Below are 13,796 nucleotides of genomic sequence, written 5' to 3' on the forward strand. Positions count from 1 at the left end.
CCCCACATCATTTTGTCACTAGTTACACTAAAAAGAAATGTTAAATAAACTTATAAAATTTATAAATCAAAAATGATAAATATAAATATATAAGCAGAAAAGGTCATTTAAGAACTGATAAATAATGATGGTAAATTCAATAAAGATGTGCATGTTCTGAGTAGGTTATCACTTTTACTATTTCATATTATCAAATTTTCACTGATATTTTTATGTTTTATTTATGTCTCATTTTATATAATTTCTAAAAGTTTTATTATTTAATGTTTATGTTTTATTGATTTCCACAATAAGTTTTTATTGATATGATTAGGTATGCTCAAAGCCTTTATTCTAAGATTATGGCACTATTGAATTCAGAGGGTGGGGAGAGGTGTGTGTTCTGGAATCAAAATTCCCTCTGAAAATATTCCCCTACCCGAGGAAAACATCAGGTTAGAATTCTGTTATTGCTTACCCTTTATCATATTAGAAAAAAAGTTGACCAGAACACATACACTCAGTCCCATTAACTTAGACCTTCTTTCATTTTTGCTGCAGTTAGGACTCCCAGTAAAAGTGACTCCATAGTAAAAGTGATAAGCTACTCAGAACATGAACATCTTTATTGAATTTACCATCATTATTTATCAGTTCTTAAATGATATTTTCTGCTTATATATTTATATTTATCATTTTTGATTTATAAAGTAAAGATGCAGTTAAGGAGCAAAAGACTCATCAGAATCCTTATGCACATCCTTCTCCCACCCCATGTTTTACAAAACACAGGTGACTACATAGAGTTAGTCTTTATTTATATCCCCTTTCAGGTTTCAAATCAAGTTTAGTATGTATATTGCAACCCGGAGCCCTTCTGAGTTCAGTATAAGGAATCCCGGTCCTCCCCATCTGTCCGAAGTTTCATTTTTAAATCTGCCTTACTATCAACTTTTACTTGTGGGTCTGATCCCAGAATTGTTGTCACATTTCTCAAGTGCCCAACAACAGAATATTTCTTTTTCCATTGAACTCAAATATTACTATGCCCTTCCCTTCCTGGATGTCTAGCACAAAATCCGAGATGATTGTGTTCATCAGTTACTTTTATAGAAAGGCTATTGCCATGGGTGCTGTATTAAATTTCAGATCTAACTATTTCATTAATGGTAAAAATAGGATAACCACCTTGAGATATTTGTGGTCTATAGTTCTCGGGCGGTGAGCCTTGAGATCTCTAAAATTATAATCATTCTTAATTTATCCTTATCATCTATAGAACTGTGGAGAAGTTTGCTTCTGGTTGGATTTTTTTCTCTCCCCAGCAAAATAGTATTTCCCTTTGCCACCAGCCAACATCCATTTACTGTCCAACTTCAAACCCACAGAACCAACTTTTTAATCTTCCTCATTTATTCATTCAACTGCCATTTTCTGGAACAACCTTCCTTCATACGTATTTCCTGAAAATTACAATCTACAGAAGTTCAAGTCCAGTGTCAACAAATATCTTCTTTCGTCTTCTTAACCTCCAACCCAAGCACGGTACTAAGTACTATAGGTTCTAATACCTCTTGTGTTTGGGGTTCACATAAAAAAAAAAAAAAAAAAATTGATGTAGTACTCAGTGTCCCCTCACAATTTATAATCATCCCACATGTTTTTCTTCTCTCTCAATAAACTTATCAGTTCATCTGACATTCATTTTGTTCTAAACCCTGAACTATATCTCTGATTTGATATGAAATGCTTAGCCTCTGTGATAATTTTCTTGAGCATTTCCATATCCCATTTGAAATATAAAAATAAACTCAAGCAGGGGTTATTTTGCACAGAGAATCAAAAGTTGAAAGTCATTTATCCTCTTATTCAATTGGTAAAAATTTGAGAGCATTTAGCATGTTACTTTTGTTATTGCTGATGAACATGGTGTGTGGCTTACAGAATAATTGTCAGTGTGTTACTGAAATTTTCAGTGCAATATATCACGGGAGCTCATTGTGTGAAACATGGCAGATAATGTTTGTTTTTTTTGGAAATTACTAAAGCAAATTGAATGTAATGATATATTAAGGTCTTCAGAAAAAAAAAAAAAAAGGAAACATAATTATCAATTAAGCATAGTAACCAATGAAATTACATAAAAAATTGATTGTCAGTCAGCTATGACTTTCTGAATTGGTGGGTATAAAGTAAAAAAAATGGACACTTTCCAGGAAATGAAGCATATTGTGGTATCAGTTTTTTTCTGATATTACTGAAAATTTTGTTGATCACTAGCCTTCAGCCCTGCAGAGCCCCCCCCTCTCTCTCTCTCTCTCTCGATCTTGCAAACCCCAAAGCTGTCCCTGCTTAGAGGAGTGGTATGTTTCCTGGTGTAAATCAAATTCTGTGATGTTTATCTCTCATGTAAACCAAAAACATGCACTCTTTATTATTATTGTTATAGAATGTGATGCTGGAATCACTTTATTGTGTAATCATTTCTTGATTGTAAGTTTGATAATTTACCAATATCTTCATTTCAAGAAATTTTCCCATAACTGCTGAAGCAGTGACCCTGGAATGTTTTCAGAGCATCACTTGATGTAATTCCAAAAATAACATCTAACATTCCAATCCAACGTTTATGCTTTTGGGAGGAAGTGGGGGGTAACAGTATTAAAAATGAAGGAGATCTAATCTTAGCCGAAGTAAGTGCATATGAAAATTCCCATGTAAGAACATGCTTTGGAATACTCTCAGGAGGTGCAATTACTCCAATTATCTTAATACTGTGCAGCGCTGCAAGAAGTTTGTGATCTTTAACATTAGTAGAGCCATTTGATGCAAGAAAGCAAGCTTATGCAGCATCAGCCAAAAAAAAAAAAAAAAAAAACCACTTCCACTTCACCCCTCTGTTCGTTCGAAATACCTATCCAGCTGAGCCTTAAACTTATTTAGGCTATCAACTTCTACGACAAAGGATGGAAGTCTGTTCCACCAAGGGTGGAACAGATTTCCATCCCTGGCTAAAGGCAAATTTCCGCACGTCTATCCTACATCTGTCTTTCCTCAATTTGAATTTATGCTCTCTTAGGTGATTATTCTGAACAAGAGGAAGAATCCCATCAGCATTGAGCATGCTCAAACCATTCAAGGCTTTATACACCTCTATCAGATCACCTCACTGGTGCCTAGTCTCCAGACACTGTAATTTGCAAAACTTAAGCCTTTTTTCGTAAGCCTAAGTATTAGTTTTTAGTTCAGTAATCCAAAATTTTTAAAAATTTGATAAGGGTATATGGACCAGTGATAAAACTGCCAAACTGCCTGGTCCACCACTGTGGAGGTTGTTCTGTTGGCATAGTAAAGAGCAGAGAGGGCCTCAGAATTTGTAGTTTTAACTTGTAAAGTCTTGTATCATCAGATTTATGAGGCCATCAGTTACTGTTGATGTCAGAATAAGCCACCATGCTGTGATTACAGTATCATCAACTTTTATTAGTTAATGTGTTCATTAAAATTAAATTGCAAATTAAGTTAATTTACTTTGTAAATTAACTTTCTGATAAGATTGATTTAATTTTCCCTTTCAAATCTTTTTTTAGAACTTTCCATTTTGTGTGATGAGTATTAATATTACTAGGATCATCTTAGATGCCCTAAGAGAAGAGGTACTGAATAAGTAAGATCATTTTCTTAGCTTGTTTGGAAGTTTTTTCATTAAATTGCCAGTGTCAAATTTTGTAAGGTATTGGTAGAATGGAAAACCAACCTCATCTTAAAATGCTTATAGCACAAGCAGCAGTAGCGTAGCTACTCTTTTTCAGGTCCAGAGGCAAAGAACATGTTCAAGCTCCCTACTTAATTAATGAAAATTGGAAAAACAGGAGACAGCCTAAGACACTGTGGCCTGGAGGCAGTATTAAATATTTCTCACCAGTTTTTCACTAATCAATGCAATGCTTTGTTGTCAGTTATTAAAATATAACCATAATGATATTAATATTTATTTGTTTATTTTTATTTTTAACTTAAGTGCTGATTTTCAGTTCTTCGTGTCAATGTTCAAAATGATATGACAGCTTAAAATAAATTGTGATGTCATTTTAGTGGTATTCTAATAACTTTCCTAAAACTAATCTTCAAACAAAATGAGCATTAACACCTTCTCTAAGAAAAAACAAAATGAAATGAACTTTTGCTAGTAGCCAAGTTCAGAATTTAGTGTTTTATTACTTCAAGAAATTAGAAATTCTTTGGGTTTTATATGCCTACAAGTAGTTCCTGTCACTGAGAAGTACTGGCAATGACAGGTGTCTGTCAACTCACAGATTCCCAATGATGGGACTACCTTGCTGCTGGAAGCAGTGAATGTCATTGTTGAAAACAAACCACCACATTATAGGAAACATGCTTATTTGCAAAGAGATTGAGTGTAGGGAGTTGGAGAAACCACTCAAGGATTTCTGATCACTCTGTTTGCATCACTGAACTCAAAATTAGGAATTTCTTGCTACTGACCAGTCCTTTGGAATTTCCATTAAGGGTACAGAGATGTGGAAATCACTCCCCGAGTACCTGGGAGTGATTTCCACAGCACACTGTCAATTACTTTAAAAAAATATTTTTTATAATTTTTGCTCACTGGCTATTCAGAAGTTTGTAACACTACAGTTGAAAATATTTTTGAATAAAATTTTTTTCCCTGGTTACTAATATTATAAAAACTTCAAAAATAATGAATGTGGTAATTATAACATGCAGAAAGGACAGACATGATGGTGGCAGTATTATGCTTTTGTTTAAGAAACACATAGATTCTAAAACAGTGTAATTGGTAGACACAGGGAAGTGTAATATTGAGTCAGTCTGATTAACATTAACCAGGCTCAAGACTGGAAACCTGAAGAAGTACTATATCCTTAGGCAAGCCTATGGATACAGCACTGCAGTGTGGAAATCACGGAGAAACTACCACATTAATCATCCCAAGAATACAACATGACCAGTTCACAAAACAAGAGACAAAGTTGGCTGACATGTGACTAACAAATATTTTCTTTTTTGCATATAATTCATCTAACTTTCTCTTATGGCAAATTGACTATCATTAACAACATTCTTCTTACTTACAGTTCATCTAATTTTCTCTTAAGACACATTTACTATTACCTTATCATATATATATATATATATATATATATATATATATTAACATGCTTACATACACAATTTTTATTCATCATGCTCATCATCCTCTCTCTCTCTCTCTCAGGGTAACTCGGGAACTTTTTTTTTTCCTGGTGGAGCATAAGCCTCAGGCTTCCTTGCACCATATGGCTATTAATAATAATAATAATAATTACACTAACTTATACATTTAAAAATTCTCTCCACAGTAATTTTAGCTTAAAAAAACTGTCCAGTCTGTTCTGAAATGTTTGTAGACTTACATTTAGCATTCTTCCTTCCAGGTATCTTTATTTCTTTAGCACAAGGATTCTTTACCTAAGGAACTTCCCTGCTGATCACTTATACTCGGTAATGGTTCCCTGGAGCTTGTTTTTGAGGGACAGGAGTATCTTTAGCCATTCTTTCTGTTACACAGAATCAGCACCTTTGCATATTTCTTAATTATGCCTTACTTACTACACTGAACCCTCTGTTCTTCAGCTTTATTGTTCTCCTCCATTCACTACCTATCACACAACCACAATTCTCCTTTTTCCTCTCTCTCTGTGCCAAAACCTTATATACTTCCTTCTAATTTACCTGTCTGTGTAAATTAATTATATATACCCTTATATACTTCCCTCTAATTATAGACCTGTTAGTAATTATAGACCTGTTAATTTAACTTCGGTTCCAGGAAAATTAATGGAGGCACTGGTTAAAGAAGCACTGCAGGATCATCTGGACAAGAATTCAGTTATAGCTCAGACACAGCATGGTTTTGTTAAGGGCAGGTCTTGTCTGACCAATTTGATTGGATACTATGATGTAGTCACAAAAGAACTGGATGCAGGGAATAACTTTGATATTATATATTTGGATCTTAGAAAGGCTTTTGATACTGTTGCGCATAGAAGACTGCTGCACAAATTGGAGCAGTGTGGCATTGGAGGCAAATTGCTGCTATGGATAAAGGGATGGTTGAGTGGCAGAAGACAGAGAGTGGTAATCAACGGACACTGCTCAACGTGGACTAATGTTATTAGTGGAGTTCCTCAGGGTTCAGTGTTGGGTCCATTGTTGTTTTCTGTATTTATTAATGATATAGATGATGGTATATCAAGCTTAATGTCCAAGTTTGCAGACGATACAAAGGTTGGCAGGGTTGTTAAGCACACTACTGATGCTATGCTGCTGCAACAGGATCTGGAAAGGTTGAGCAGATGGGCTGAGAGGTGGAAAATGAAATTTAACATTGACAAATGTAAAGTACTACATATGGGAAACAGTAACCCCAGATCAACGTATCAACTCTGTGGTACTACGCTGACAGTTGTTGTTGTTGTTATTTGGTTTTTAGGAGCATTAGTAACTAAGGCCATATTGCTCCAGGATATGCGGTGGTCATTCCTTGACCTTTCCGCATCCTCCGTATTTGGTGGTGACGGGCTCGAACACCGGTCTAATCAAGAAGCGTGTGCTACGCACTGCTGCTCCTTCCCATCTGGCTAAGGAGTACGCTGACAGTGGTAGAGAATGAAAAGGACCTGGGGGTAATTGTGCAGGCAGATATGAAGTTCTCTGAGCAGTGCAGACGAGCTGCAAGAGTAGCTCATGGTGTCTTGTCAATGATATACAGGAATTTTTCTAGCAGGGATAGGGATGTGATTATTCCCTTGTATAAGGCATTGGTCAGGCCACACCTTGAGTACTGTATACAGGTCTGGAGACTTCATTTCAAGAAGGATGTAGAGCTGCTGGAACGAGTACAGAGGAGGGCAACAAGATTAGTGAATGGAACAAAGGGTTGCTCTTACGAAGAAAGGCTTAAGTTTTGCAAATTACAGAGTCTGGAGACTAGGCATCGGCGAGGTGTATAAGGCTTTGAATGGCTTGATCATGCTCAATGCCGATGGGATTCTTCCTCTTGCTCAGAATAATCACCTGAGAGGGCATGAATTCAAATTGAGGAAGGACGGATGTCGGATAGATGTGCGGAAATTTGCCTTTAGCCAGCGGGCAGTTGGTTTGTGGAATAGACTTCCATCACTTGTTGTTGAAGTTGATAGCCTAAACAAATTTAAGACTCAGCTGGACAGGTATTTCGAACGAACGGAGGGGTGAAATGGGAGTAGTGGTTGTGCTTTTTTTTTTTTTTTTTTTTTTTGGCTGATGCTGAATAAGCTTGCTTTCTTGCATCATATGCCTCTACTAATGCTAATGCTAATGCGAATGAAAAGTGTGGGTGGCAGAATTCGAACGCTTCTATCAATACAGTGCTCCCAGAAGTCGACTGTAATTTTCTATGCAGTTACAAGGCCAAGTAAACAATAAATACACCAAATTAATCAGAAAATCACAAAAAAATACTATACTACTTAATTTAAATCAAAAGTTATAGAAAAACAATAATTTCAAATCAATAAATTAAAAAAATCCACTTAGTGCCTTTGAACATGTTTGGCTCTTACTAGCCTTGAATATCCAATGTCAATGACACAGGAGTTCTTCTAACAGGAATAAGGTGATTATCCCATTACATAGGACAATAGTCAGGCCGCATCTACATCTTGCATACTGCTTACAGGTCTGGAGGCATCACTTCAGGAAGGATGTAGAATTGCTGGAATGGGTACAGAGAAGGGTACTGAGATTGGTAAATGAAACTGAAGGATGCTTTTACCATGAAAGGCTTCAGTTTTGCAAATTACAATGTTTGGTGACTAGGCACCTGCGAGGTGATCTGATTCAGGTGCTTAAGGCTTTGAATGGATTGAGCAAGCTCATTGCTGATGCGGTTCTTCCTCTTGCTTAGCCAATGCACATGAGGGGCATAAATTCAAATTGAGGAAGATTGGTGTCAGAAAATTTTACCTCTATCCAGTGGGTGGTTGATTGCTGAAAGAAACTTCCATCTGTTGTTCTGGAAGTTGACAGCGTAAATAAATTCAAGTATAAACTAGTCATACTATTGGAGGTATGGATAAGTGAAATGGGAAGTGTTTTTTTTTTTTTTTTTGTTGATGCTGTATAAACTTGCTTTCTTGCATCATTTTCCACTACTGATGTTAATGCTTATAATTATTATTGTAAATCATTATAAAGATTAATTATTTTTGAATGGTGACTAGCCACAAAACAGCATAAGTTAAGCATGCAAAGGTATATTCATTCCACACACACTATGGAAAAAAAAAAAAAAAATAGAGGGAATTATGCTGAAGATATAGTCTAATTATTGCTTTGTACAACAGAACAATCACCTTCATGTTCCTGCTGATAAAATTTTTGCATTTCATTGGCAGAACCCTGTGAGCTGCTAGGGCAGCTCACAGCCTGTTCATACTGCACAGAGAACTTCATGCCAAATTTACAATTTTACTAATTTTTCTAGGTCTTGTTTCACATTTAGTGACTACTGTTTATTGTTGGGTGGCACCTAGGGTTTCCCTCAATTCCACGTAGTACTCTGTGATGCATACAGTTCCTTGTAAAGGCCAGAATGTGTAAGTGTGGTGTTGGGTTGTGTTGTTCTTCTGGCCATTTAGCCATGGGGGGCCCGCTTGTGAGTCCCCACATTGTCCATCACTAACTTTGTGGAGGTAGGACAAGCAGTGCAATTGAAGGACAGAACTCTGGCTAGGCAACCCCCCAGAGAGTCACCTGTGCTTTCTACAGGTGCCTAAAAAAAAAAAAAAAAAAAAAAGGAAGTTAAAGTGTAAGTGCAAGAGATAGTTTGAGAGTGGGGAGTAAAGGTAGGTGAGAAGAAGGAAGGACGAAGAAAGAAAGCATCCTCCAGATGAGTGAGGTAGGGAGGGGCAAAGAGTTTGAATGTCCCTGGGTTGAGAAGCCCACTCAGGTTCAGGGAAAGTATAAAAGATTGCATGGCTAGGGTGATGCACAAAGATGAGTGCCATAATGGTATGGGTCATCCGAAGATGACAGTTCTACCTGCCAAAATCATACCTTTTTTGGTGTATTCAAGTATTAGGAGTGAGTGCAGTATCACACGGTCTTTGAGTGGACTGTGGTTCAGTCCCTCACCATGGACACCTGTAAGTGGTGAGCAGATATCCCAGTGATGAGTGATGCTCCACTGGGATCCAATACCCACAGTCTAATATTCCTAAATTCCAGTATGTCATCATACGAATCTGCTGTGTTTGCCATGTGCTGTGCCATATGCATGGAAATTCAGAAAGGGGGTATCCTGGTGGTTGAGGAGCACAGCTTCAGCATACCACTTTGGCCCCTGCTTTAACAAGATGGGTAGTCCTGGGATACTTGGCCAGGATCATTCGGCTAGTTGGTTCGCCTGCAAGGATCAATCATGCCAGTGCCATACTGGCATGATTGACCAGAAGGTAATTCATAATTAATGAATTACCTTCATTAATTGAGGAAGAGGATTCAGCCTGGCAGCAGTGCAGGTATAGTCTATGGGTCAGCCTAGTGTCCCACTCCCAAGTGCAGTTATTACTTGCTGGGTAGTGGGCTTCCTATTTGGGCTCCTCGGTGGATGGGAAACCTGGACACTGAACCAAACTGAAAATCTAATGAATCCTGATCCCAAGCTCTATTGTTGTGGTGGGCATCTGAAAGTTTTATTGGTTCACCATTTTAATTCCTTTTAGTGTATCAACCTGTTCTTTCATAAATCTCCTCAGTCTCTCATAAATGCTGAGTTTGTGTTCAATTGGGCACACTCTGTATTGAACACTCAAGACAATTCCTTTTGGCTGTATCGTGTATCTTTTTAGACAGGTCTGCTAACACTGAATAAGTCAGCACATTATAAATCTGCAATTCCTAAGAGATCTCCCTTTTTCAGTTCTCTGAGCCACTGCCTTTCCACAGCTTTGAATCTTTTGTTCTAGTATGAGGCATGATTTCCATTTAGATTTAATTTAAGAATACTACGTTGAACTAAGAGATACCTAAGTTCAATAATAATACTGCTCTATTCACAGATTATGCAGTAATAATACATATTATGCTATCAAATTACCTTATATATTATGCAATATGGTTATGTTCATAATGTTATAAACTTAGTTTATAGCCTTGCTAAAAACACTTCTAATATTAACTGTGCTCCTATGGAAACACAACTACAAAAAAGGATATGAAATAGCAATGTATAAAGGAATACATAATATTGATGTGATTAACATTGACATTTTCAGCAAAATTCTCTCATTACTCTCCTTACTTTTTGAGTGAATGGGAAGTGTTTCGCCCCCCTATGCTGTATAAGCTCGCTTTCTTGTATCATATGTCACAAATGTAATTCTAATGCTAAAATGTTTTCAGTTATGACTTTGTATCAGTGGTTTGGCATGTATATCATCTCTTCTAGGCTGCCATAGAAGATTGGTCATAAGCGGGAGTGCAGTAGTACACGCTTTTTGAGTAGACCATGGTTCAAGCCCCAACTGCTAAATACAGTCAATCTGCCAACCCACACTGGACCAGCATGACAGATTTTATGCCATTTCTCTCAACACGAACCATTGAGGACGCTTCCATCCTACAGTGGATTGATAATGGCTGCAGTTTACCTTTTTTTCGTCTCTTCTAATTTGTAACTTGTAGTTAGCCCTCCTTTCGTCCGGATAAGGGCAGTCACACAACGAGGCATTGAGTCCACTAGTTGACGAAAGTGTTCCATAGGTATTTCCATCCATGCTTGCTGCATCACTGTCCATAATTCTATCGCATTCCTGGGTGGAGGATCCAAAGCTTGAACGGACATTTCCACAGTATTCCAAAGATGCTCCCCAGGTTTCGTGTCTAGTGAATTGGGAGGCCATTCCACGGTGGTAAAATCTGCGGAATACTCTTCCAGACATGTTCTAGTCAACACAGCTCTGTGGGGAGGTGCATTGTCCTGCTGGAAGAGTAAATTGCCCTGTGGGTGCACGATGACCATGAAGCAATGCAGATGGTCTGCAAGGATGGACACATAACCTGGATGCATCTAGACGTACCAGAGGTCTGTGGTGTGTGCCAGCCTTTACCGACCATCCATCTGCTTGAAAGTTCCTTGTTGACATGACAGGTGCATAGCTTCATGTGGTTTCTTCCAGACACATACCCTCCAGTCTGCTTGAAATAACTGTAAATGGGACTCATTGGACCAGGGGACCCATTTCCAATCGTCCAAGGTCCAGTTCCAACGTTCTTTTGCCCAGTTGAGGCGTAGAGTTCTGTGTTGTGGTGTTAGCAATGAGACTCTGATGGGTTGGTGGCTCCCATAACCTATTGTGGCTAATGATTGCCTGATGGTCTTGGTGTAGACATTTCTGGCACCTCCCTCATTGAAGTCAGCAGTGATTTGTGCCAGTTGTTCTTGGATGTTGTTCTCTGGTTGGCTGAAACAATGTGAGACAGACTTCAACAGTGACGTTCATCCACCACCTTTCTCCATCCACAGCACTGTCCATGATGAGATGTTATTCTGGAAATGGTGTATTCCCGATACACTCTTGATACTGTTGAATGGGGATAGTGCAATTTCTGTACCTCCTCCACTACAGAGTGACCCATGCGTCACGCATGCAGTGTCATCACTCTTTCAAAGGTTAACTCACGATGTTTATCCATAATGACATTGAATTACCATCTACGTGAATGCCGGCGACCGAGCTAGCCAGGTGAGTAAAGTGCAACCCAAAGGTCGCAGGTTTGAATCCCGCCTTGGGCTTGGATCAGAGTAAAATGCAAAAACTTTGGGAGGTGCATTATGGCCACAGAAGCCAAAGTACCAACAACTAACCAAAAAAAAAAAAAAAAAACTTGAATGCAGTGTACCTGTATACCTGCCAAGCAATGGGTTCATTCACTGGCGAGAGGTGTGACAGTGTGGCATTGCTCAGGAACAGGTATCCCATGAATTCTGCCCTTTAAGTATATATAATAATGTAAACTTGATAGTGTAATTTTTGTATGTATATAATAACGTAAACTCGATAGCATAGTATTTGTATTATTGCTACTGTAATCAGTAAAAATAGTATTGTTATTATTGCATTTATATATATATTAGTTTAGTGTACTGTTCTTAAATTATATTGAATTTAAATAGCAATCTTTCTTCAGAAATTTCTCTTTTTTTTCATATATATATATATATATATATATTGAGAAGTACAAATTTTTCATTCATTCAGCATGCTTTCACATTCATTTCCCATCATTACAGCACTCTGAATGTAGATTACATACTTTTTTTTTTTTTTGATCACACACACACACACACACCACACACACACACACACACACACACACACACACACACACACACACACACACACACACACACACACACACACAGTCAAATGCACGTGTGGTTGCCCAACACATACACACCCCCTCATCTGCCTGGAGCCACAAAGGCATGAAGGAATCAGTTGCCATTGTGGGTAGAGAGGGGTATTGGGCCTTATTTTTGAATTTGGATTCAGTTAAGAGTGGGGATTTATCCTTGTATGTTTAGGAAGTTCACCAGTACCCAGACAAGGAGGGCCAACCATTATAACCATATATTAATATGGAACCGAAGGAAGCAAAATGCTGACAAAAAAGAAAAGAAAAAGAAAGTCACCTCCCATTTCACCTGATCATTCCCTCCAATAGTTTGTCTGGTTCTTCCTTGAATTTATTTAAGCTTTCTACTTCCACAACAACAGATGGGAGTTTATTCCAACAATCAACCACCTACTGGTTTAGGCGAAATGCCGCACATATATCCTGAAACCTCCTTCCTAAATTTGAATTTGTGCTTCCTTGTGTGTGTGTGTGTGTGTGTGTAGTCTGAGCAAGAGAAACAATCCCATCAGCATTCAGGTTTCTCAATACATTCAAAGCCGTAAATATCTCAATCAGATCACCTTGCAGGTGCCTAGTCTCCAAATGCTGCAATTTGTTGAAACCTTTTGTGGAAAGAGCACTCCTTTTGTTCCCCCACCAATCTCATTGCCCTTCTCTGTACTTGTTCCAGCAGCTCTACACCCTTCTTAAAATGAGGCCTCCAGATCTGTATGCAGTTCTCAAGATATGGCCTAACCACTGCCTTATATAATGCGAAAATCACCTCCTTATACCTGCTAGCAAAATTTCTGTATAACATTAACAAAAATCCATGAGCTGTCTGGGCTGCATGTCTGCACTGCTCAGAGAACTTCATATCTGACTGCACAAATACCTCCAGGTCTTTCTCATTTTACACTACCATGAGTTGGTGGTGTAATGCACCACACAGTTGGTACATTACTCTGGGGTTACTGTTACCCATATGCAGTACTTTGCCATCTGCCTAACTTTTCTAGATCCTATTGCAGTAGCATACAATCATTACTGTCATTAATCACCCTTCCAACATTTGTATCATCTGGAAACTTTCACATTAAGCCTGATATACCTTCATCAATATCATTGATAAATATAGAAAACAACAATGTGCCCAACACCAAACCCTAGGAGAGCTCCACTGATGTCATTAGTCTATGAAGAGCAATGTCCATTGATTACCACTCTCTGTCTTCTCCCACTCAGCTATTCCTTTATTCATAGCAGCAACTAGCCCTTAATGCCACACTTCTCCAATTTGTACAGCAGTCTTTTATGTGCAGTAGTATCAAAGGCTTTCCTGAAATCCA

The 13,796-nt window shown here is 38.0% G+C and overlaps 1 protein-coding gene across 1 annotated transcript in view; it reads left to right on the top strand.

Annotated features, from left to right (window-relative positions):
- Nucleotides 1–13,796, top strand: part of LOC150085648 (ELMO domain-containing protein 3-like) — a 236,720-nt gene that overhangs the window by 130,256 nt on the left and 92,668 nt on the right. The window contains exon 9 of the mRNA XM_090374635.1: nt 3,570–3,646. Coding sequence (XP_090230761.1) covers nt 3,570–3,646 — 77 coding nt within the window. The remainder of the gene's footprint in view (nt 1–3,569; nt 3,647–13,796) is intronic.

The sequence above is a fragment of the Mastigoproctus giganteus genome, chromosome 5 (genome assembly GCF_048544385.1).
Source record: "Mastigoproctus giganteus isolate SK-2022 chromosome 5, ASM4854438v1, whole genome shotgun sequence".
Lineage (NCBI taxonomy): Eukaryota > Metazoa > Arthropoda > Arachnida > Uropygi > Thelyphonidae > Mastigoproctus > Mastigoproctus giganteus.